This window comes from Motacilla alba, chromosome 19 (assembly GCF_015832195.1).
Source record: "Motacilla alba alba isolate MOTALB_02 chromosome 19, Motacilla_alba_V1.0_pri, whole genome shotgun sequence".
NCBI classification, from domain to species: domain Eukaryota; kingdom Metazoa; phylum Chordata; class Aves; order Passeriformes; family Motacillidae; genus Motacilla; species Motacilla alba.
In genome coordinates this window covers 663,073-688,291 of record NC_052034.1, presented here as the reverse complement: position 1 = coordinate 688,291, position 25,219 = coordinate 663,073, and the positions used below count along the sequence as shown (strand labels likewise).

General features: G+C 47.5%; 1 protein-coding gene across 6 annotated transcripts in view; it reads left to right on the top strand.

Moving 5' to 3' along the window:
- KSR1 (kinase suppressor of ras 1) overlaps nucleotides 1–25,219 on the top strand; it is a 49,733-nt gene that overhangs the window by 5,061 nt on the left and 19,453 nt on the right. For 3 of the 6 annotated variants that reach the window (XM_038157738.1, XM_038157737.1, XM_038157739.1), the window contains exon 2: nucleotides 22,262–22,402. In XM_038157738.1, the coding sequence (XP_038013666.1) occupies nucleotides 22,262–22,402 (141 nt within the window). Of the gene's footprint in view, nucleotides 1–22,261; nucleotides 22,403–22,428; nucleotides 24,926–25,219 lie in introns of those variants that run through there. The other 3 variants (XM_038157742.1, XM_038157743.1, XM_038157740.1) reach the window with 3 other exon arrangements.

The following is a 25,219-nucleotide window of genomic DNA, read 5'->3' as shown; positions in this document are numbered from 1 at the left end:
GATCCCACCTGCGCAGACCTCGGGCTGCTACTCCAGTTCCAGTGCTGGGAACTGCACTTCACCCCAGGAAAGCCCCGATCAGTGTTCCAGCTGCGTGCTTGAGACAGATGTACAGCAATGAGTCAGCAATGGGTACACAAATTTATCACCTGCTATGGTCATAAATAGGAGCACTTAACAAAGAAGTCAGGTGACATACCAAATTATTTAGGGAATAGTGTCTGTTACAGTGATATTTCCAACTAAGTGTAATCTATTAGATGCTTGAGGGATAAACCCTCACGTTTCTTTTAAGATTAATATTTCTTACCCTCATTTTCAGCTTAGAGGGAATTTTCTTTTTCTTAATAAAAGGAAAATGGTGCTGAATGCAAGCCTGGCTATCTCCCACTGTTAGGGGTTGGAGAATGTATAGGCTGGATTACTGTTGTGGCGAAAGGCACAGAGTGATGTATGGATGATCCTGACTCAGCCAGCTCTCAGACTTCCCTCCCTGCTCATTTCTCACTCCTGTGGAGCAATCCCACGCAGTTGACACTACCAGCAGCACAGAGTTGCCACAGCAGGCAAATACAGGGAACAGAAGCTCTCTGAATCTGGAAACACACCTGCTCCAAAAGAAACGGGGAGTTCTTCCAACACATGACTTGTGAGCAGTTGTGCATGGAAGTGTCATGGGCATTCCTGCTGCTTGGTGGGAGTCTGCACCTAGTCAGACTAGCACGTGATTAGGAAACAGTTTGCATTCTGGCTTAGCAGCCAGTCCTCATTGGCATAGCCCCTGAGATCTAGGACAGGCTCAGTCCCCAGTTGAACTAGATAAACTCTGCTTTGCTTGTGGGAGAACAACTGGGAGGCACCGAAGTTTACAGGTGGTCAGAGAGGCCTTTTGCCTTAAGCCAGAGCTGCACAGAGCTCCTGTGCCACCTCCAGATCCCGGAGGCGTGTCCCAGCCAGCCCTGCTCCCACTGCACACCTCCAAGGACGTGAGGTAATCACTGCTGCAGCTGTGGTGTTCACTTGCACCTGTGCTAGGTGACAGTCACCTGTTCTGTGCTCTGCTCCCTGTCCTTGTAAAACTGCTTTTTGCACAACCTGTTTGAAATGAACCCTGGAGCATTCCTGTGGTGGAAACTCAAGCCTTTGCTTAGGCCCTGCTCTTGGGGTTTGAGGGAATCACAGCCCAGGCTGATCATAGGTGTCTGGTGTTTATCCTGCTCTAAGTGCCCCACAGAGGGCTGAAGTCTGAGCTGTTGGGGCTGGAGGCAGATGGAAGATCCAAATCTCATTGGACTTACACACCTCAGCTCAAGACTGTTCAAAATCTGTCTTTAAAGGTAAAATACAGTTGTCATTTGTGTATATATTCTAAAGTGAGCAGAGGCCAGGTCTCTCATTCCCTTCTTGCCTGGTTCTGTGTGCAGCTTGGGGAAGCAGGGAAGGATCACAGGACGCTTAAGCCCAGAGTAAGGAATCACGCTTTGGTCGGGGTTATGGAGTGCCCCTGATAGGATGATTAGTAGTTATCCCACATGGAAGAGCTCTAATAGCAGAGCCTGTGAGCTCTCTTTAGAGCAGTAATTAACGTGGCACTGAGGAATGCTGCTGGGATGCAGCAGATCCAGGCTCTGATCTGGTCTGATCTGATGCTGCCAGAACAGGTCACTGACCCCAGTGTTCAGCGTGCAGCCAGGAGCCTCAGGGCTGGGGCCTTGGAAATCTTCAGAATCTTTTTGCAATGAGTTTAGTACCTTCCTGCCCAGTTCTGCTCTCCTTACGTGCTTCTGAAACGTGGGTTTGTTGATTTATCAAAGAACTTTCACTTCTGTTTGAAGCAACCTAAATTTGGAAAGGAAGTCTTGAGCTCCTCGTTGTTGCTGTGTATGGGTTATTGTTGAGGCCTCCAGGTTCCAGTGTGAGGTTTTATTGATAAACTGAAGAGAAGAAATAATTAGTAGCTTTTACAGATTGAGAGCTGCACATTGATTTTCGGCCATCAGCAGTAAAAGACACTGCTAGGGGAGGTGATGGGTTTGTCAGTAAGTGCAGTCATGGGGAGATATGTGTCCATGCCCCTCATGCTGCCTACAGTGCTCTTGGAGAACCTCTTCACACCTGGTTCCTACCAATTTTCTAGCAACATTTTTCTTCTTCCAGAGCAGTTTTTCCTTTTTATTTCTAGAGTAACCTAGAGGATTAAATCCTGCTTTGAAATACAGTTACGTAGCTCCTCTGAAATAAGCTGAAGTAGGGAGATTTTGGTTTTTAAAGCTTCCTGACTTTTTTTGATGTCTCCTTAAAAACTGTTCTTTATCTGCCAAGCAAAAGACTTCAGGCCTTTTGTCTTTATGAGCAAAACTGAAACTTTCCACAGAGTTCTAGCTGTAATTTCCCATAATTTCTTTAGACACAGATCTGAGTGGCTGAGGCCAGCATCAGCTAGTAGTATAAAACTCTGAGTGCAGATCAGATGCAGTGTTTTTTTCCCCTCATTTTAGTGAATTCTGGAAGCTATGCCCTTGCCTACCTTCCCTTGTTTTAAGGAAACGATTGACTAAAATCCACAGGTATTGTTCTAAGGGGACTGATCTGTTTGGGGAGTTCTGCACAGGCCTTCAGCCTTCTCCAGCCTTCTCCCTTTGGAAGAAGAAAGTTTTCAGGTTTCTTTCCTTTTTTCTGTGAAACACAAGGGTGTCTGGAATAGCTCGGGAAGAGCCAATGTGAGCACAAACACCAAAGATTCTTAGCATTAGTTCACACAGCTAAGCTGGGAGAAACCCCAGAGCAGATCTCGAAGGGCTTGTCAGTCCCATTTGTATTCACACAGGGTAATATGTGTGTTGAAACTGGTTTGGTCTTGCTTTGTGGATCAGGTGTGATATTTGTAGAACCACTGGCTGACTGCTACAGGCCTGATTTAAGCACTGCTGTACTGGTAGCATTTTGTCTGAGTATAACAAGGCAGAGTTTCTGTGGGATGTCTCTCCATGCAGCCTAAATTCCTGAGCCTTTAGCAGTCATGGCTAGGGACTAGAGTGGAATCTGTGGAAACTCATGCTGAATGTGCCTCTGTAGCAGGAATTACCCATTCACCTGTAACTGACTGGGCTTTATCAGTTCTCTCCTGCCAGTCTGTAACTGGAGGGGTGGCTAACTCAGCAAGAGCTAGCTGAATACTTCTGCTAGGGTGACATTAATGTTTAGTGTTTAAGTCTTGTGGAAACTAAATCTACAACACACTGTGCTGCCAGGGCAGGTTCCAGTTCCACTGATGTGTTCTTTTCTTATTTTTTTTTTCTACTGTGCTATTCAAATTGCCTCAGTTGCTAAGAATAACTAGTTTGGGGTTTGAGGTCAAGAGCTTTGCAGTGGATGGACACCTGGCAACATAAGATTTCAAGCTGAAGGCAGTGGCAGCCCTGCAGTAGTGCAGTGCTGGCAGCAGATGCAGTGGTGGGGCAGTCCTGCTCTGAGCTGGAGTCCTCAGGAGTGTCTGGGAGTTCCTGCAGCTCCTCTCCTCAGTCAGCCCAGATGCTCGTCTAATGAAGGGGCAGATCCTGCCTCTAGCATTTTATTAACAGACTTTTCAATGTCCTTTGAACTGTTGTGCCAAAACAGGACACGTTTCTCACTGTTAGAGACTACTGCTGTACACCAGAAGAGGAGTATACCACTGCAGGGGAGCTTGCAGAGACCCCCATGCTCATTTCTGGCTGTCTTCCTTATGCTAACTTAGCCAGGACTAGCTAAATCCCACTAGGCTTAACCTGCATCCTCTTTCCAGTTCTCTTAATGTAAAATGCTTCTGGTTCTTCATCTTTGCTAGGCAGGGTGTGATGTCCTGCTGCCTGTGATGTCCTGCTGCCTGTGATGTCCTGCTGCCCAGTGCCTCCTGCCTGTGCCTGCAGGCTGCAGTGGCTGTGTCCTGCCTGTCCCCACCCTGCAGTGGCTGCTCAGCTCTGCCTCAGCACAAGGTTTTGTCCTCTGGCTCCGGCGCTGTGACAGCCTCTCAGAGGCCCCACAGACACGGCTTGACTCAGCAATTTTCACACCTCTGGCTTGATCTTTCCTGCAGCTGTAAAACCAAGGTGCAGAGGGGAAGGGGAAACACATGAGGAAATGCGTGGTGTGATCCCTGCCTCTCCCTTTCACTCCTCGTGGATCCTCCACAGAAATAGGCTGGCTCAGCCCTTTCAGTCTTCCTGTATTTCTGACATGAGGAGCCGTGTGAGGTCTCTGCCATTGCAGGCATGGCCCCTTTATACTGCAAAGAATAAAGTCTCCACATGCAGGCTGTATTTTACATGGGGGGTGAGCAGCATGGTCTGTCAGCTTCCCTCACAGAGCCTCAGTGGTGTGGGAACAGCATTAGTGAGCTCTGCAAGTCTCTGCATTGCTAGAATTCTTTAAGAGTTCTTCTAAGTGCTGAGCCTTCAGCCTCTTCATGCAAGTAGCTGTGGCTCTGAGATTTATCTAACCTCAAACTCTGGGGGAGAGAACAGGGGGAAGTTGGAGAGCCATCCTGATGCATGAGGAATTTTGAAATTTATCAGTAAGAAACACTCATTTCTTTGGGAAAAATAATTTTGGGAGCTTTTCCTCTAAGATGACTGACTGACTGCAAACAGACCGTAGCTTCTGGGAGGTCAGGGTGGGTACCATGGCACAGCTTTGCTTTGATCTCAGGTAGCTGCACCAGGATCACATTTAATTACTTTGAAAGCCTGTCTCTGAGCAGTAGATTCTCTTCCTCCAACTGGGATGGACTTCATTATACAGAGGACAAAAGTCTGTGTTTTCTTCAGTAAGTTCTTGTTTTCATGCAAAACTTTGAACTGGGTGATAACACATTTGAACTTTGGGGCTACTTTAGATTTATACTTGGCTCTCTGATTTTAGTTTTATGTTCATATCTCTTCTTAGATTTGAGGTATGAAATAAAGCTCTTTTCTTCCTCAGAAGTTGAAAGACATGGAAAATCTTCTGTGAGCTGTGTTGCTTTAACTCAAAGCACATATCATTCCAGCAAGGTAGCTGTTACATTCCTATAACGTATTGTCCAACTATTATTTAATCAAGAAGACATATATTTCACAGCACAGCAGATACACAGCTTTAAAGCCAATGGCCCTGCAAAGCCCATAGTGTTGGCTACCAAGTACTGTCCTCTGAATGATTTTCTCATGTTCCAATGAGCTTCTGCTTGCCATCTGCCCTTCACACAGTCGTCATATCATGTCTGTTCTTTAAAAGACAATTTAATTAGATCTTCTTTCAGTAGGTTTTAATCAAGTGTTATGGGGTTGCTGGTGAATTATTTACAGCCGTATCACTTGATGGAACACTTGGTCTGCTAAAGGTATCATGTAAGTGACATCTGTGGCAAAGAGTAGAGCTGGCTTTGACCGAGAACCCCACTCATGTTCCTTGGGGTTGTCCAGCTGACATCAGATGAAAGTTGGGTTATGTGAGCCCACTTTCCTGTACAGGAGGAGCAATTGAATGTGACTGTACTGAAAACAAAGGACTTGAAGCCGTTTAAAACTAGGGTAAGAGCTGAATTTAGCTGTAGTCTCTGCTGGCTCAGTTCTTTTATAAGTGCCTTTCAAGGCTGAATACCTTAAACAGCATGGCCTTGACCCCCACTTGAAGCTCCAGCTATTTAAACACAAGTACTGTTGTACTGTCTTCAGACTTGGTCTGATGTTAAAGTGTGTTTTGAATGATCAAGGGACTAAGAAACAACACTCACATAGCAAAGGATAACCAACTGAGAAAGTGGATATTTTTAGAATACAGAAGGATTCTTTCTGTGCCTTATTTCACCTGACTCTTGGTGGAAATTCTACAGTTACAAGATAACCTTTCATTTTTCATCTTGTTGAATGCACGTTTCAGCAACATTGCTCTTTTGCCAGTTCAGCTCCCATTCTGATGAGACAGCCCCAGCATGAGGCTGACATCCACCCCAGCACCCCTGGAAGTTTATAGCAATAACTGTTCAGCTCTCTCTTAACATCCAGAACTGACACTTAATTGTCCTTCTCCCTTTTGAGCCATGTATGTGGCAAGAAATTATTAAATGATGCTCTCATCCATAACATGCAAGTGCTGCTACCCACGGCCTAAATAATATTCACTGTTTGTATGAAGATTTAATTTGCTCACATCTATCTGGGAAATCTCTGCCGATGAAATGATTACAGGAATGCTTTAAAGTCCAATTACTCTTAAGCTCCTTCTCTGAATTTTTAAGTGCTTGGACCTTTTCCTGGGGCTGATAGTGAACTAATAGCACAGCTGGCAATCAAGAACTGTATTTAGGAAAGCGACCCCTACCATTGCCCAATCCATGCGTTCTTTCAGTGGGTAAGTGCATCTGTTTGACTTTAGGGAATGATGTACAGGGAGGTCCTGGAAACCCCCAAGAGACCAATAGAGAATTTAGCAGGTCATTGTAGCTCGTTGGAGATCATTGTGTGTCATGAGCCTTTTGTGAAGGACAAGACTAATTTACAATTTAATTGTGTTGAAATCCTGGATGTGTCAGCATGCTTCACAGGCTCCTCAGAAGGGACAATAGGGTGAGAAGTTGTGTACTCTGCAGTTCCCTCTGCAATAAGAGGGACACTGCCTACATTCAACCCATGCTTTGATCCTTCCTCATTCTCTAGAATGACCAAAGACGAGGAGGGAGTTTTTAATGTTGGCAAGTGAAAGCTGAGTAGTTACAGTCTCGCTGAGAGGAACTGAAAGCAGTCGGCCTATTCATGAGAGGCTTTTCTAACTTCTCTTGGCAAGTAGCAAAGGCAGACGCGTTTCAGAGAAAGTGCTTCTAGTCCTGATTTTATTTAGTGTTTGGGCCAGGACAATGTGGAAGTCGGGATAAGAAGGGAATTAACTGCACCTTTATTGCCCTGTAATTCTCATATTGCTGCTGCAGATGGCCTGGCTGGGAGACAAAGGGAGCCTTAGCATTGCTTATCTGGGTTGGATATCTGGGGCACACACCTGACAGGTTACCTTCGAGTCTCAAGGTTCACATTCAAGTGACACTGTTGGCTTTAGAGTGGTTCCTCTCCTTTCAGCTGCTGTGGAAGCCACAGGTGTTTTCCTCTCTCTGTCTGCCATTGCTGTTTGTTGGTTCCATATGGATCATCCCTGTCCCGAGCCTTGTGCAGCTACTGGGAGAGCCTTTGCAGCAGAAGGTGCTGCTCCATGTCACTGAGAGCCTTCCCCTCCCCCGGGTTGGGATATTCCTTGTGCAACGTGATCTAACCCAGAGTGGCTGGGAACTGATGGTCCAGAGTTCATTTCCAGTTATTATTGTAGTAGGGAGTCAGGCTGGATCGAGGTACTCATTTCCAGCACAGACCATATACCCTTTGAAAGCATAAACAACCTCTAGGTCAGTTTTACTTAGCTTCATACACAAGGGTTTCAGCTAAACAGGAAGAGCAAGCAGGAGCTGAAGCACTGCAAGAAGCTGGTTCAGCACTCATCCATAATGGACTAAGGTTCCTTTTTGAAGTAGAAAAATATATACATGGAGGACTAAGCTCTAAAGCAGCAGTGGGAGCTCCCTGTTTTTGTCTTTTGAGCTGGTCATCTTAACTGCAGTGCCTTTTTCTCGTCATCCAGGATCCTACAGAAGCCCTTTGTAGACAGGATCTAGGATAGCTTTGAGGCAGGCATGTTCAGAAGTTATTGTCATGGTCTCTTAGAGAGACTGGAGATTAAAGGGGCTGAACTAGGTGAATCATTACCCTCAGAGTATGAAGTTGTAGTTTTGGGGAGCTATGCCTGGTGTTGTACAGACCCAGCAGCAGCAATCCATGTGTAGCTGCAGCCAGGATGGGAGCACCAAGTTAGCAGCAGTAAAGCCTCCCTCAATTGTGCTTTGCTGCACGCTAATCCAGCCTTCTGTTGAGACTTGAGGCTGAAAAGACACTTTGCACAGCTCAGTATCTGTATGTGCAGATGAGACTAACTTGTGGTGGCTGGCTGTCATTGCCCATTCCAGCTGAATTTGTGCTGCCCTGGGAAATGGGGCTCAGGCAGCTCATGGAGCAAACTGGGGTCAGAGGCTGTTAAATTCAGAGTGCACTAGGGCTGCACAGCCAGTGGGAAGGGGAGCCTCTGGGCTGGACAAACAGGTCACACAGGTTTCCAGAGCTCTGTCCTACCTGAGCAGAGCTCCAAGGCTGCAGGAGCTGGATGCTTTCAGGTAGGAGCAGCACCAGCACTTTGTGAGCTAAAACTTTGGCAGAACTGAAGTTCCATCAAGTACTAGAGTGTTTAAGCTTAGTTTAGCAAGCATCCATCAGAATAGTCAATAATTTGACTTCTTTGCAGTTAATAATTAAGTTCCTCCTACAAAGCACCACTGATATAATTAAATTTAGTTTCTGACTCAAGATTAATAGTTTCACTTGGTCCTTGCTATAGCCTTTCCTTTAGGGAGAGCCCAGCTTGGATATGAGGCTCTGACCATTTGTGCCCTCTTTAGGGAGCAGAGGTCACATCCTGCTCTGTCTCTGTAGAGGTGACTCCTACACTCCTGCTCTTCCTGTTGCCTCGCTCCCTCTGCCCATGGCCCTGCAGAGTAGCAGAGGAGTAGGAAGGAAGAACTAGTCCAGTACAAAACGTCACTGAACAGTCAAAGACACCCAGCAACTGGCCAGCAGCTTTGAGCAGAGTAGAACACACAGCTCATCCCAGTAACTTCAGAGCAAAACCAGGGAAAAGGCCATAAATGAAACCTTTCTGCAACACCATCTTCTGTCTCACAGCCTTTCCCCACATCCCACGTTTAACCCAAACTCCTTCAAGTACTCCTTCATTCTCACTGCAATTGTACTGCCTCCATCAGCGGGATGGTCCTGGGCTTTCAGAAGGGATCTGCACAGAGGTTTGTCTGAGGCTGTCACGTTCCTGAGCTTGAGAGAGCAGGAAGGCTAACCCGAGGACATGGAACTGCAGAGAGAGGGGGCTTTGGACAGGAGCTGGTGAGAACATTTGTTTGCTGAGAAGGAAACAGAGCTGACCCCCGAAGCAGACTCGCTGGCAAATGGCATCCCAGTCCTGGAGGGAAGATAAAGCTCATACAGTGCACTGACACCACTTTACTTTTTAACTGTTTTAGGAGTCTCCCCTAGAGCTGAGCTGTGGGGGACCCAGTTAACCTGGCAGCTGAATCTCAGTTACACTCACAGCTTTTCCAGTCCTGTGTTTTGTGTCTCAGTGCCTGTACACAGTACTCTGGGAGCATTCTTGATAACTGGTGAGCAAACTGAAAATCTCTGATCCCACTGCATGGCAGAACATACCAAAGCTTTTCTTTTTCCCTCTTAAAATCTTGTGTTAGAGGTTCAAAGCATTTTGAACAGAGTGGAGTTTAGTGTATTTTGTTCTTCCTGACAATCCCAAAGTACAATCTCATAGCAGCTTGTTAAAATAAAGCTGTTTTGCTGTTTTAAAAGAGAGAATGTGGCAAGTTGCCACATTCCAGTTAAGCAATTTCCTATAGTTGACTTTTTTTTTAATGCACGTTTTTTTCAGCCGTGTCCCTACTCTGTTTTCTCTGCAAGAAGACAAAATACCCCAGACAAGACAGAAGCCCCCACCTTTGTATTAATACTTGAAGCAAACTCCCCTTCCTGAGTCTCACCATGAGAACAGAACATGGAGCCTTGGCACGGGGGACTGCGGTGTATGTGGCCAACTGGAATTTTTCAGAACTGTGGCTTTTTTTGGAAACAGCATTTTCCTTCATGGGGGTAGATCTGCCCTCTTTTACTGCAGCAGCCCCCAGAAGCAGCTCTGCGCTGGCGCGGCTGGGAGCCTGCCCTGGGGACGCGGGGCAGCGAGCGGCCAGGCTCGCTCCCAGCGCCAGGCTCCTCCCGGCTGCCCCATGCGCCTCGCTGAGTGCTGGGGCTGGACCCGTGTCCTGCAGAACTGGGGCTTGGCAGGTGCACGCAGAAACTGAGTAACTGATTTAGGAACATCTGCTGAGTAATTGAAAAGGAAGAGCAGGCAAGTCCTCAAGGTAATGAGTAATGCTACAGCTTCCTATTTCTGGGTGACTGTGCTGAGTCCTCTCCCTTTCTCTTTTCAGCTGAAGGAAATGATTGGCAGTGGCTGTGCTGAAGAGGCAAGACTGGACATGCAGGGGCTTTGCAGGCAGGCCATGGAAATGGTCTCCCGAGCCTGGGCAGCCAGACTGCTTCTATTGAGCTCCCAAATGCCTGTGTTTGTAACCTGACCCAGCACAAGGCTCAGCTGTACTGCTGGGGTAACGGGCAGCACGGGCAGGACCTTGTCCAGCATTCGGGGAAATCAGGGCATCTGGAAGTTTCAGATAACTTCAGTGTTCTTTGAATGAGATCACAGCTGGAAAGCTAATAATAATGTGCTGCTGATTATTTGCACTTTCAAGATTATACTGTAAACAATCTAGTTGAATTTATAAATTTCCTTTACCAAAACACAAAAGAGAAATAAGACTATCTATGAAGGAAGGATGGAGGTAAAAAGGTTTTTTTTTCTTTTTGTTCAAGACATTTTTGGATTCAGAAGCTGACTCTAAAGCTAGACTGCTGATACTCAGGGAATTCTGCTGTTTTGTGTGCTCATCCTGTGATGGCTGAGCACTGTAAGTTTTGCATTTGTGGAAGTCCTCAGAGCGACTGAGCTGTGGAAGGACAGCTTGTGCTCTATTTTGGATCAAGCCAAGTATTAGGAAAGCTGAGTGTGGGCACTGACTTTGTGCCTGTGGGACAGGTAAGAAGCTGTCTGCAGATCTGCTGGATCCCTTAGCCATTTATAGGCCTTCACTGTGTTTCTGGCTGTGGTATTCTGGAGGAGTGCTAGAAAGAATTCCTCCCAGTAGTTTTACAGCACACCTGGCAGGAGGTGTAGTAGAGTAGCAGTGCATTTAGTGTCTTCCACTGTCCAGATGTGGCATTGCAGCTCTCTACAGCATTCTCAGGGTCCAGGATTTTCAGTAACACCTAACCTATCCATGTTCCTGTTGGAGAGATCAAGGTGAAGTACTGTAAATGAAAGGAGTCGGACAAACCCATGAGTGATCTTTGTACAACGATGCAGAGCTGCTTGGCTGCAGTGAGAAATCTCAGCTCCTGTGGCATGAATTTGCATCCAGCACTCAGAGCTGTCCGCTGGCAGGCAGAGAAATACAACACAGAATCCCTTTGTGTTTCCCCTGCTCCTTGGGAGGAGAGTATTTCCATGACACACTAGCACACGGGCTGTTACAATGGCTTTTTCTTTCCTCAGCAGTTGGGGTTTTGTGTGTTTCGGGTCAATGTGGCTCAGCACAGTGAGTCCCTCCTCTGGGCTGAGCAGGGGCAGTGGAAGCCCTGAACCCAGAGCCTGCTCAGCTTCTCTGCAGCACATAATCCAAAAACATCATCTGAAACAAAAGGGATGTAACTCAGCACAAGGAATGCAAGGGGGTGATGAAGAAGTGTTCTGAAGAGTATTTCCTAAAGAGCCTGTAAAACATGAAAAGAGAAATGGAATGAAAGCATACAAGTATTTAAATAACATTTTAGAAATGTTTCTTACAGGCTGATGCTCTGGATTTTTTTCTGAATTGTGGAAGTGATGGCAAATGTGGGAACTTTGCTGCTCTAAAGGCCTTTTTCCAACCCCCAACTGGGGCAAAGATGTCAGGCTCGGATTTTTCACAAATTCTGCATAAAATAATTTTTGGACACAGAAGCAAAATGCTTAAACTCTGATTCTGAACTGGCACATTTTCTTCCATTGTACATTTAATGCCGATTTTTATTAGAAGAATATGTTTTAAGAACTTTAGTTTGCTTCCATAGAACGCTTTGAAAATGAGAAACTTGGTTTTAGCCAACTGTCACAATACACTTCTCTTAAATGAACAAAACCAAAGGAAAACCAGCCCCAACCCCAACCTCCTGTTCTGCTTAGGTACAGAGACAGATGTGGTGTGTGAAGTTTCTGTGGAAATTCACAAAAGTAATGGATGTTGTACCTGCCTGAAAGATGCTGAGCTTGGAGCTTGTTATCTTTGTGATCTTTTTTCAAGTGTTGATTAAAATCTTTCCAGGCTGCTGTATGATGCCAGGTAGCTGTTGCAGAACTGTCTGGTGTATGGCCAATTGCTGCTTATCAGTCCCCTCTGTATTTTTCCTCTTACAACTATTACTGGGTCAGCAGCTGTATTTTCCTCTACTTTTTAAGTGGGCACAACATGCTGTGGGTGAAAGTCTCAGGGTCGTAAGAAAAAATGTTCTTTTTGGGGTTGGCAATCTGGGTTCAGGTGTCTGCACTCAAAATCCTGTATTTGTATTTAACTAATGATAGAAACCCCTCATGCGAACCAGTAAGAGAGAGCCCCAAGGAGATTTTTTGAAAAACAAAATGTGAGCAGTGAGCCATGGCAGCTTTCTCACTCAGTGTCTGTGAAAAGAGAAATGTGACCCCAGTCCTTGCCAAAATAGCTCAATTCTTTCTAGCAGAAACCCAATAATTGGGAGCATTTCAGAGAATACAGTTTCTTAGCTGAGATTTCCCAGGGTGCAGAGACAGAATGTCTTCAGCTCCAGGACCTGCAACCTGCTCCTACAGAGATTTAACACTTCTCTGTGTAAACCTCTTCCCCAAAGCCCAGCCCGGCAGCAGTCTGGGGAACTGTGTGTGCCATGGAGGAGGGAAGGTGGACCTCTGGAAGTGCTGAATAATTGAGTCAAACAAGCAGAGGATTTGATTTTGTTGTGTTTTTGTTTCCTTCCCTGGGTGTGCTAATAAGCCTGACTGCTAATCTGTCTCATTCCCCAGCCAGTACGTGAGGGAATGGTAGAGACTGGAGGTTTATGCTTGTATTTTATTGAGGCTACAGAAAAAGAAATGTGTAGGACAAAAGGAAGATCGCTGGGAAGGCAGGGGAAGAAAATGAGAAAAAGCCTTTGGGATTAGGGACACCATCCTGGGCAGTAAAATGCTCCATTGAAGGAGCTTGATTCCTTCCAAGAGCTCTCAGTTCTGTGCTGGGGAGTGTTCAGACCTCATCCAAGGTGTTTGCCTTGGAGCTCACTCTGTGCCAGCTCGGGGTGCTCAGGACCTGCAGGATGAGGCTTGCAGTGAGGAAAGGGAAGTGCAGGAATATGACAGGGATCTGCAATTAGTCATTCGCTTCCTGGCCTTGCTGAAGGAAATGTCTGGCTTTATATTGTCTGCTGTAAACTCTCCTTTATTTAGGCTCTGAGTTTACACATGCACAGCTTGTTGGTGTCTTTATTTCCACTTCCTGAACCATCAGCCAAATATACCTGAGAGTTCTTTCAGAGATGTGTGAGAATGATTAGTGCCATCATAAAAACTATGGAGGATATTTTCTGTAAGGGCACTTTAAGTTTTGAATTTTACAGAGAGATCCATGGGCTGATCCCCAGAGCATGGCCTGGTGCTTCCTTTCCAGATTCTGAGCCTTCCATGGTCTTTCTCCCTGTCACTTGCTGCCTTCTGCTGCAGTCGTGTGAAAGCCCACAGGGGTGGGGGGTAATTGTTTTTTTAATGGGAGGAGAGAGCCAGTGGGTTTGCCCGGAATAACTGTAGAGAGAGGCAGAGTATCAATGTTATGTTTGGGCTGCATTTGCCTCTGTACGGCTTCACAGGGCTGGACAGGTACTTGTTTACCTGCAGTACTTGGAGAAGCCTGTGTGATATTCTTCACTGCAGGGCGAATCCGTCGGCCTGCTCGATGGCCATGCACACACTCCGTGAGGGATGGGAAGCCTGAGCGGGTCTGTAGGGCAGTGTGAAGTGGCAGTGCCCTTCAGGAGAGGCTCGGGGCAGGAGGAGGGTGCTGTGCTCCCTAGGGAGGCACAGCTAAGCCTGATGAAGCGTGGCTGAGGTGAAGAAGCATGCTGGGTGCTGGAGAGCTGTGAGCTGAGAGGAGCAGAGCTGCAGATCTGTGGCAGCAGCAGGGCTGTGCTCAGCAAATGGCAAGTACAGTTCTTAGTCTTGCAGAATGCTCTCAGTCATTCTGTTACACTTGTGTGTCCTCGGGTTGCAAAGGAAGGGGGAGGGCTTTCATTTTTAGTGTTCAGTGGGTGTGAAATCTTTGATCTGTAAGCAGAGGACTGTTCCTGTAGCTGCATTAGGCTGGAATGCCTCGCTGGGATGAAATCTTTGAAGAGAATTATGTTATGAGGCTCAGGGAACTATTTGATTGTGCAGTTTCATCCTCCCACTCTTGGCTGGGAAGGCCTCAACTGAGTGTTTACGGCCTCAGTCGCTGGGATTGTGAAAAAGAGAAGAGGGGAGAAGAAAAGGAGTGGTATGTGGCCTCCAAGTGACCCAGAAATGATGCTGTCTGCATCATTTGACAAAGCAGAAATAACATACTGCAGTGTTTGGGCAGTGGCTATTGTGTCAGCCTCAGGCATGACTGAGGGTTCAAAGGAGAATCCATCCATCTGGTGTTCCATCTCTCCCTAGCCCTCTGCCTCTCTGTGCTTGTATTTACCAGTTTCTCCTAAGGCTTCTCCCCCCCAGCACACCTTGCCTGCACATTTTCCTGCTGCCTTGTGCTGGCTCCTGTTTTGCAGGGTTTGTTTAGCAATGCGTTGAGAAACTATTTCCTTTTCTGTGACAAGTGAGCCCAAAGTCCCTGTGCAGCACAGCTGGGTCCTGCAGGAGCAGCAGGGCTGGCACCAGGGCTCCATGGTGGGACTGCCACCCGGGGGCTTGTTCCATCCCTGGCATCCTTCTGACACCCTCTGCTTTTCAGAGTCCCTGCTGCTGGGAGCCACTGGTTAGAGCAGAGCACTGAGAGAGCTTTCACGGCTTCTTTTCAGAGCTGCTTCTTCACTTTGTGCAAATTATTTCAATCCTTCTTCCTCTTTCTTGTTTTTAACAAGGTGCTGCTGCATGGGGTCCTTTGAGTACATTGATGTTCCTGAGGTGTTTGAGGCATTCAAAGCAGTGTCACTGTTCTGCAGCCAGTCTTGTTCGAGGGCCTTGTGCCTGTGGCCCAGCACAGCAGTCACCTGCAGACCTGGAGCCTGTGACTGCACCTGTGTGATCAGGGCAGAGGGAACAGCAAATGCACCCAAGAGAGCAGGAGCTCTGCTACCGTTTCAGCACAGCTAAAACCACAGAAACCAGGCCTCCCCTTTGGACAGGTGTCCTGCTCACTGCCAGGCTTCTTGCTGAGTGAGTCAGCTGGGTTCAAGGAGAGAATGAGTTCCACAGGCTGCAGGTCAGAGGCTGACGTGTAAGTGAGCCCCTTTTTTTTCTCAGATGCCACCTCAAATAAAGCAAATGACTTTGCTGCCAGTTATTTCTCTGTAATATTTTGTCTGATACCTATTTTACCATGCATGGCTGGTGAAAATACAGGTCACAATATCATCCTTTAGTAGCTTCAGTTCTATTGGCTTTGAGGGCAAAGCCATGTGGGTGACAAATGGAGTGACCTTATTTTTTAGGATACAGATAATTCCTTGAAGTGTTTTGCTTCTTTTCCTCGTACTTTGGATCCTGTACAGATCCTGTGCTCGCCTTGGAAAGAGCTGTTAGAATTTCATGCTGATCTCAAGGTATTTTGGAAATTTGTGAGATTGTGAGACTCTCCAGCTGAATCCTGTATTATGTGACTGTTCCTAATGGAAGCACAGATGGGAAGGATGGTTTTCTCTGTGGCTGAACGAAGTGTTCTATGAACAGGTTTGGATCAGATTTCACTGCAAATTGAGCATATGTCATGTGAAAAGGGTACAGACCCACTCTCTCAGTTTAAGCAAGCAGATTTGGTTCTAAACCAGTCAAAACCAGGCAGTAGTTCAATTCTCCCTGTACTAGAAAGGGAACACTTCACACTGTCATCAGGTATCTTTATACCTACAGGCACAAGGAGGAGTTCTCTGAGCAGAGGGGGAAATGAGAATTTCTGAGGCTGCAGTTGGTGCTGGTGATGCTGTGATCAGAGGCTGATAACCATCCAGATAGCTGGGGGCATTCAGATGAGTCAGCTGCTGCCTTGAGTTCACAAAGGAGCAGCTCAGCGCTCTGTGGGCAGAGCTGCAGGCACGGTTGGGCTGTTGTCAGCTGAAGAGCCCTGCAGACCCTCTCACTGGAGCAGAGCTGGTCTGGATGGTTGGCTGCACAGCACAGAGAAGCCTGTCCTGTGCCTGCGGATCCCTGCCAGAGCTGAGCCTAGAGCTGTGTCCTGTGATCCCTGGCTCCTGGGTGCACTGGGATGACCTCGGCACTCTTTCTGTGCAGTGGTTCCTCAGCCCTGTCGCAGTCCCCTCCTCAGACACTTGTCCTGGCGTATTCCTTGGAGACCCCTCTGGCCCACGCCAGTGTGCAGGCTCAACAGCACTCTGATCACACCTGAGATCGCCTTGATTCCTGCTTTTGGGGAAGGTTCTGCTCAGGACATGCTCAGCATTGCTGCATTTCAGTCCCAGCTGGAGAACCAGCCAACAGTTCTACGTCTTCAGTGTTTGCTATTTCCACCAGTTTGGCATTCCCACACGGCTAGTGTGGGATCTGAGGCACTCGTTAGTTCTGTTGTGCTCCTCTCTCCAAACCCCACAGGGGCAGGGCTGCTTTGGAGGCCGTTTCCAAGGCAGATCCTGAGGCAGAGCAGGCACTGAGCCCATATTTCGAGTGGCTGCTGTGGGTGCCTCGCAGGGGAGGGGTCGGTTCCTTGTGTGGGCACCTGCACAGGGGCTTTCTGAGCTCCCCAGAGCCCAGGCTCTGCCCCAGCTCTCAGTGTGCTGTATAACAGTGACATCCTAGGTCTTTTCCTTGCATAGATCTACCCCACTGTACCCTTTTTTCACTTTAAACTGGATGACTTTGAGAAAGTGCCCTGAAGTATCCTCACATGCTGCTGCTCTCCCAGTAGCTGCTGAGATCTTTATCAGTTTCTCACATGGCTGCCAAGCATGACTTCAGAGACAAATTTGGTCCAGTTCTGACCTTTTGATGTTCTCTTCAGTGCTCAGGTGGCCTGGAAGGTTTTTTCGGTCTGACATAGTTTGTGTATATAGTGGCACTGGGGAGAATAGGTAAGAGTCAGCAAAAGGTGTGAAGGGAATGCACTTTCACTGGATGCCTTCTGATGACTCATCTGACTTTCCCCAGTGCCCCGTGCAGATAAACTCCAGCTCAGAAGCTTTGTCTTCTGTTTGAGGAGGCAGAAATGCAGCACACTCTGATCCTGATCCGGCCAGTGCAGTGTCCTGCTGCCCCAGGAGCTGCTGGGGTGCTTTAGGGAGCGCTCCCTGCCCTCTGGGCTGGCTCTTGGCAGGAGGTTAATAGAGGAGTTCCTTCCTGATCAACTCCTGTCTGAGGCAAGATAGATGATTTGCATTTCTCTTAACCACATGCAAGAGCTGGGCCATACATTGATCTGATCCTTTTAAAGCCTCAGCCACCAGCTGGGTAAATTGCAGGGCAGGACTTGGTTGTGGCCTTGGAAGTTTCCGTGTAAGCTCATGTTTATTGTCTCCTCCAGTGCTGCCAGGCTCCCTGAGATTTCATCTCCGGGCACAGGAGCAACGGGATCTGCTTTTGACCATGTGCTTGATTTGTTGATTAAATCATGACAGTTGTTTGTTTTGGGTATTGCAAAACTCCTCTTCTAAACATTGCGTATGTTTCAAGTCAACAAGAGAAGTTGCAGGCTTCACTGAGCAGATTATAAGTTTTGTGAAAGTGTGAAAACATGGCATTTGGTTGTGAAACGTATGATTGAATCAAACTGGTCTCCAACTGTTGGTATTCTGAAGAAATCTTGGCTGGCACCCTGGTATAGCAGAGTCCTCCCCCTGCCTGTCCCCACGTTGTTTAATTTATAATTTCCATTCTCTGCCATGGTTTCTTTTTTTTTTTTTTTTTTTTTTTTGTCAATTGAAAATTATTATTTTTGCTACATTTATAGGGTATTTCAAGATAGGCAGATTAAAAGCATGAGATTAAGCCACAGAAGGCTTCAGAGAAATGGGGAGTCTTCTGGCCTTTGCTCCTTTTTCCATGTTTATTTGGATCAAGTGCATTGGATTCAGACTGGGTTTTGACCAAGTGCAGAAGCTGCAATAGGTGTAAGTTTAATGCCTTTTAGTGACTCTGGAACAAGATGCCACTTTTCTAAACATGAATAAAACATCATCGACAAGAAGCTTGGGGAGAGCTGACCCCCAAATGCATGAAACTTGATTTATCTGGCTGGACAGAATAACTATTAACATTCTCTGACAAATGAAGAAGCTAGAATGTGAGCTCTGATCAGTTAACTAGAGGTCAGAAATACTTGGGCTGCAGTTTGACTACAGAATTCTTCCAGCTCTTCCTTCTAGTATCTCCTGAATTCTGCACCCCGATATCAGCGATCTGGTTTTTCAAAAGCTTTTCTGTACCATGTCTGCAGAAGTGCAGCTGAAAAACTTGTGGGCATTTGCTTTTTGTTTATTGTCCTCTAACGTCCCAGCTGTTGGCTGGAGGTCATGGATACGGGCAGGCTTGCATCTCAAGAGATCTGCTGTTTATTTTGCAGAAATAAATAAAAAAGTACAAGCTTGGCAGTTTTCTCCTAAACTTCTTGGACCTGCTTCTCATCTGTGCTGTAAAGGGATCTTTTAAAGGCACTGTAAGGAGAGGAGCATGCATCCAGGAGCACCTGGCAGCATGTGCCCTTCTCAGAGCAGTGAGAACTGGTGTCCTGGCCCCCAGCTACACCAGGCAGAGCAGCAGGGCTCGCCCTGGAATCAGCGATGTGCTCCAGCTGCTCTGTATCCTGTCTCTGTTCTTGTCCTTTCCCATCTCTGTGGGTTCGAGGCAGTTGGAGTATTGCTGCTTCTGGTGTGGGGTTTGCCATTTGTGATGAGTAGGACGTGCCATTTAGCAAGCAGGCAGTGAGTAGCTACTATTGGCTTTATCTCTCAGTCTAGTTTGTGGTTGGAGACCTGTGTGCTGGTTGTGGGTTTTTACGTGCGTCACTGAACCAAGAAATTTTATTATATTCTCAGAAAAGGGTTTTGCAACAGCTCAGCTATTAAAGCCAAACCATGTAGTTTAGTAAAAAGTCTGGGCAGGAAACAACAAAATGAAATTCATCCTAGGGGAGAAGCGTGGTGCATGTAGGCTGGGACGAGAATGCAAATACACTATTTATAGGACTAGGGGAAAACAAACTTGGACTTGAGGAGTAAATGCGAAAGAGTTATCTGGGAAAAACCAGCCTTGGCCCTCTGAGACACTCAGACCTGTGCTGCCAGAGTGCTTATCCATTGTGGAGAATTTGTTACATTCCAACAAAGGAGAAAAGCTCGACATTGAAATCCATGCTGCACAGAGTCCCTTCCAGCAGTGTCCTTCAGGAGTTTATGCTGTGGATGACGCCTGGGAAGGGGCAATTCTTGAGCCAGTATTTTTTAAAGCAGTACCAAAAACAGCTGAGGCTGGCACCTGCTCCAGCAGGATGAGCAGGCAGAGCTGCGTGCAGGGAGAAGGGGAGGGATGAGTGCGTTTGTTCCTGATCAGACAGATCAGGTCAGTGGCAGAGCCAGGAGTGCAGCCCAGCTCTGTTCTCTTACTCACATGATGCTTCTGGAGTTACTCTGAGGCTGGCCAGGAGAACTTCTGTGGGGAGTGCAAGAGCAGTGGCTGTACCTCAGCAATATCCTGCCTCGAGCAGCGTGCTGTCCTCGTGACACTGCACGCTGGAGTTGGATAATGTGGGGCACACACTTTCTGTATAGTTTCTTTTACATAATTTGTGATTTTTCATTTATAAATAGATGCTAAGCCCTCCTTTCCTTCCACTGTGGTTTTTGGAACAGATTTTGACACCTCCATTGCCTGCAGTTCCCTGCTTTATTCTGGATCACGTGCTACTCTTAGGGCATTTGCCTGTAATTAGTGTTCCATATAATGAAGTGTGGAGCTCTGGCTTTACAGAGTATGCTGATAGCTCATCTTCTTCCAGGAAAAATAAACCTTGCCTGATGGGAGATCCTACACTAAAATAACACATTACAGTCAGACTGCAGAGCCAAGCTGCTGCTTTAGACACAGGCCCATCAGGGCTGGCTGTACCAGTTCCAAAATCATCACTCTGCAATCTTGCCTCTGTCCCTAGGTGCTCTGCAACCCTGAGGCGTTCCCAGGAATGGGGAAGGGTGAGGTGAGCCGGGGCAGCAGCAGCAACATCCCCACAGTGCCCTGGGAATTCCATGGACTCACAAACACGCTGAGCTGTTTGCCTGGGGCTGGATGTTGTGGTTGCAGTTTGTATATCAGAACACATATCGTCATTGGCCCTTCCCTCGAGTGGCCTCTGCAAAGAGACAAGGCTTGGGTGATTTCTGTCTTCCTTCTCTTTTCCATGACATAGCTATTGCACAGTTGGGAAGCTGTTTCTCATTTGTGTAAGCTGATTTTTGGCATACTGGGGGCTGTTGAGTCTACAGACTTCCTGCAGTCTCTTCTCTCTGCCTGTCCTGAGGGGCCCTTGTCCTTCTACTCATCCCAGCCTGCCCAGTGTCCGTGTTCATAGAGGGGAAAAGCACACTGAGAAGAAAGAACATTTAAACCAAGCCCCGAGCAGGAAAATCCCTGGGACAGCACCTGCAAGCTCCTTTCTGCCATGGCAGTGAGCAGGAGAGCTCTGTGGACAGGCTGCTGTGGGAAAGGACGTGTGACAGTGAGAAAGCAGAAGGTCAGCACTGAGGCAGCCCGTGACACGTGTGTGCCCCAGCGTGCACAGGGCTGCCTGCAGGATCCCAGCTGCCTGCAGGATCCCAGCTCCCCTGCTCCAGAGCCAGGGGAACTCAGGGCAGGGCACAGCTGAGGGGCTGGTGCAGAGAGAAGGCAGCCAGAGCACAGCCAGCAGCAGCCCCTGCCCGTCACAGGGCCCAGCACACGTGGCAGGGACAGAGCCCCCGGGCCCTGCCTGGCACACAGCAGCGTGGCAGCCACCGGGACCCAGGCACTGCTGAGCCCACGGCCAATCCCTCCCGAGGCTGGCCCTGCCCTGCCCTGCTCTGCTCGGGCCAGAGGAAGCAGAGCAGGGTGGAAAAAAGGAAGTGCTGTCAGCCCCTTTATGTAAAAAGAGGTACTGAGAACGAGTGGTTGGGATTTCCAGCTCATTGTAGGGCTGGTGCTCCAAAGCCGTGGTGGGAAGCTGTGGTGAAAAGGCTCCTCTGGTTTCAGCAGGGGTGGTCAGAGTGAGAGTGCAAAGGGATGGCTGAGTTTCTAGGACATGGCAGTCCTGGATTGCCTCTCCTGGGAATGGCAGTGCTTTGCATTGCTCTGGGCATTACAGGAATTTGAATCACTTCCGTATTCACAGTTTTTGATAAATCTCAAACTGCATGGCACTGCTGTCAGAGTTTGGTGTGTGGGCAGGGACAAACTTGTTACAGCTGATAGTTGTAAGGAATACGCTACTCATAAACCATGCTCGTAACTAACTTCATAGGAAAGCACTTAAACTGTAAGAGGAGACACATGATAATGGTCAAAAAACCCATGTTTTTTCCTTTACATTTTTAGTCTGATCATGTCCCAGATGCTAAAAATTTGTTGACTAAGAACATGTTTTGGTTTATAAATCATGGATCAACTAACTTGCTTTGAGGCATTGTTTTGTTAGGAAGGTTTTGAAGCTTAAGCCTCCCTCATGGGAATGTGTGACACAGTGAGCAATCTTTGGAGAGTATTTTCTTTTTGATAAGCAAACATAAGGCACAAACAATACTCCGTTTTGCTGTTTTATTCTTTTGTGCCTAAAGTGAAGAATTCTGTGTAGTGCATTTGCCACGAGGTGGTCAGGTGATAAAAGCTTTGGAATAAAACTTTAGAATAGAAGATGTGCAGAAATCATCTAGTCCAACTGCCTGAATTTTTGTTCTTTGGAGTTAGCTGGTTTTAATGTTGATTTTGTAATAGAAATGCCCATCAGATAACAGGCCTCGGAGTCTTTGGGTACTTTGGCTATTCCTGCCTCAGAACTGCTGTTGATGGGGGTTCAGAGCAGGTCCTGCCTTCTGCTGAAATGCTGAAGAGCAAAGATGCTCAGTGTGAGGAAAATGCACTGCCCGGATTTCCCCGAGAGCTCATAGGAGGATGTCACCTGTGTGTCATGAAAGAGCCCTGCTCACAAGCCAGCATGCCCCGCGTACAAGCACGGCCTGGGAAGGGCCAGCCCGAGCCGAGGAAGCTCACAGTTTGTGTTCTGGGTCCCCAGGTGAAGCTGATTGACTACATCCACCGGCAGCGGCAGTGCAAGCTGAGCGTGCCCCTGAGCGACCGCACGGCCGAGCTCAACAGCTACCCCCGCTTCAACGACTGGCTGGACATCGTCAACGTCAGGAAGGAGGTGGTGCAGGTAAGGAGGGGACACAGCCCTCACAGAGCCCTCCTGTCCCTTCAGGACATTCCCAGCTGCCTGCGGGGTCTGAGAGCCATGGCAGGACTTAATCACTCACTGCCTTTTTGATACTCATAGTACTGTGCTGCACTGTGTTCTGTGTCCAGCATTAGCCAAAACAGACCATTGGTACAGTCTCACACACACATGTAGAGCTCAGTCCACTGACAGCTAAATAAGGCAGAAAAGGCTTTTTCTATTCTTTTTTCCCATTTTTGCCACTGCAGGCCAGATCACAATGTTCTTATTCAGTTTTGTTTGATCGCTAAACAACCAAAATTTTTCTTTGACCTCAGCAGGAATCTGCCTGGGTCAAAAATTCCACAAATTTTCATGGAAGTTATTCCAGCTTGGTTCTGATGTAACTAAGTGGTCTCTGGTGAAACGGGATGGGTTCAGGACCAAGTTGTTCCTTTTATTTCCTACTGTTCATTTTGAATGTGGTGCTGGTGTTGCCTTCCAGCCCAGCGAGGTTTGGGTGGCGCAGCCGAAGGTACAGCAGTGACAATGAGAGGACAAAAGCAGCCTGTTGCTGTGGCCAAACTGCCAGGCTCCCAGCTAGTGTTGGTTTCTAAGGTTACTGGAATTGCCTGAGGCTAAAAGAATGTCTTTGTAGCTCTTTTATAAATCCTTTGTGATGCCTACAGAAAGGAGGGGGGAAGAGGTGAAGGAAAGGGAGGAGGGAGGTGGACAGTTCAAATCTGCCACATCCTGCTAATTCAGGAAGCAGAGAGAGTTGAGACTGCCCTTCTGTATGTGTGGCCACTAAAAGGAGTGAACAAATTCGGGTTTGGTTTAAGGCAGAAAGAATTTCCCAGATCTGTATTATTGTGATTTGTGCTCTCTTGCTGTCCCCTCCCAAGCAGTGTCCAAAGGAGTGAACTCTGTTCCCTCTGGGACAGAACTGTAAGAAGTGTACAAAGCACTGAAATTCCTCTGGGATTCCAAATGTATGGTTATCATTCAAGGGTTCTGCATCCATTTCATGCTGCAGGCTGCTTCTGTAGCACTTGTGTTAGCTGGACAGCAGAACTGCAACACCCTGTGGGTCATTAAAATAATTTCTGAGTAGGCATGCTGGAACAGGCTGTGAGCTGGGGGAAGTGGAAATAGCTGGGCTAATAAACTAAGTGCTCTGCTCTTGCAGTGGTTTTTTTTTTTTTGGTCCTGTTATTTCACTGCTCAAAAAATAGCCATGCAGCCACTGTTGGTGTTGGACACTGACAGCAGCACAGTGCTGAGAGCTGTCTGGGATGAGCTACCTTTCAGAAATGTCTCAGGTATCATGGGATCATTCCTGCTGTTGTTTAGATTTCATACAGCATGTTGAACTGCATTTCAGCTGAAAGCTTTCAAAATGGAAATCACTGACAGAAGGAGCTTTAATAGGTTAGTTATTACAAAATCTAGAGGGGTGTCCTGCTTCGTGCACACTGCCTGTGACAGGATGGGGAGGAGCCTTTGCAGACAGGGTTGAGCAGGTCATGCTGTGAAAATGGGACCCTTGAGTGGTTCTGGCTCTGTGCTACTGGGAACAGCTTCCCAACTCTCAGATACTGTTAGCTCGCTGTAAAATGGAAATAGGCATGCTGGGTTTCCTTCTTAAGGCTTCCAGAAAAATGGTGTAGAGAGGAGGAAAACTGCACAAGTGTCACAGTGTGATCACGTGGCACACAGCCCTCTCTTCTTGTGCCTTTTAGGCTCTGAAACTAGTTGGAGAGGTTGCCAACTACCTGTGGAGTCCCAGAAGAGCTGCCTCAGAGCCCTGCCCGGGGCACCTCTGAGAGCTGAACAGAACAGCAGGTCTGGCACAGGAGGAGGTGCAGTGGAGGGCTCTCTGTGCCTGCTGCCTGTCAGCCACAAACCAGGAGAAAGGCCTGGGTTGATTGGGTTTTTGCTGTTTTAAATGGTTCTGAGTCCCTTTGCATTTCTAGTGCTACCAGAGGGAGTATTTTCAAGACTGTGCTAATCTGTGACATAACACTGTTGAAAAGCAGCCTAATTGCAGGAGTTCTTTAGCTCAGCGGTGAGAGGAACAATGCTCTGTTTCTCTGTCTCCCCTCCCCTCCCCTCGCTCCCCCCAGTCCTCTCCCAAATAAAGCTGCCATGCAGGGAAGCACAGAAGCTCCCAGGCTCTCCTGTCAGAAATAGAGCAGCAGCTCCAATTTAGAATATCTGCTGACTCCTCTGCTCCTGAGTGAAGACTATTTTTGCTCAGTGACTTGCTCTAGACATTGTGAAGCTCGAAAGCTCTGGTGATTATAATTGCTGGGCTCCTTTATTTCTTTGAAAACCTATATTTAAAACGAGAATAATGACTGCCTGTAAAGTCCTTTAGCTCTGGAAGAGATTGCAGCAGTAACAATGCAGTGCTTATGGCGCTGGGCAACAGCTAAAGCTGCCGGGAGCACGGACAGCAGCGAGCCGGTGACGCTGCGCCGGGTGCGCGGGCTGGGCTGTGCCGACCTCGCGGGCCTGCAGGTAGGTGGGCACTGCCAGCCCCACCTGGGATCCTCTCTGGGAATACACGCTTCCGAGGGGTAAGGGAGCTTGGGACCCCCGCCCCAACCTGTGCTGTTTCTGTGGCTTCGTTACTGTTCCTCTCATCAGCCGCCAGACAGATTTTTATCATAGAAAGGGGTAGCAGGCTCTGCTTTGGAGCTGGGCTGATGTGGTGCTGTAACTTGGTGTTTAATATTTTTCTAGGGAATGCTGGAGTCCTTGTTTTTGCTTAGGAGTTCTAGAATCTGATCTGTTCTAGAGATTGATTGATTA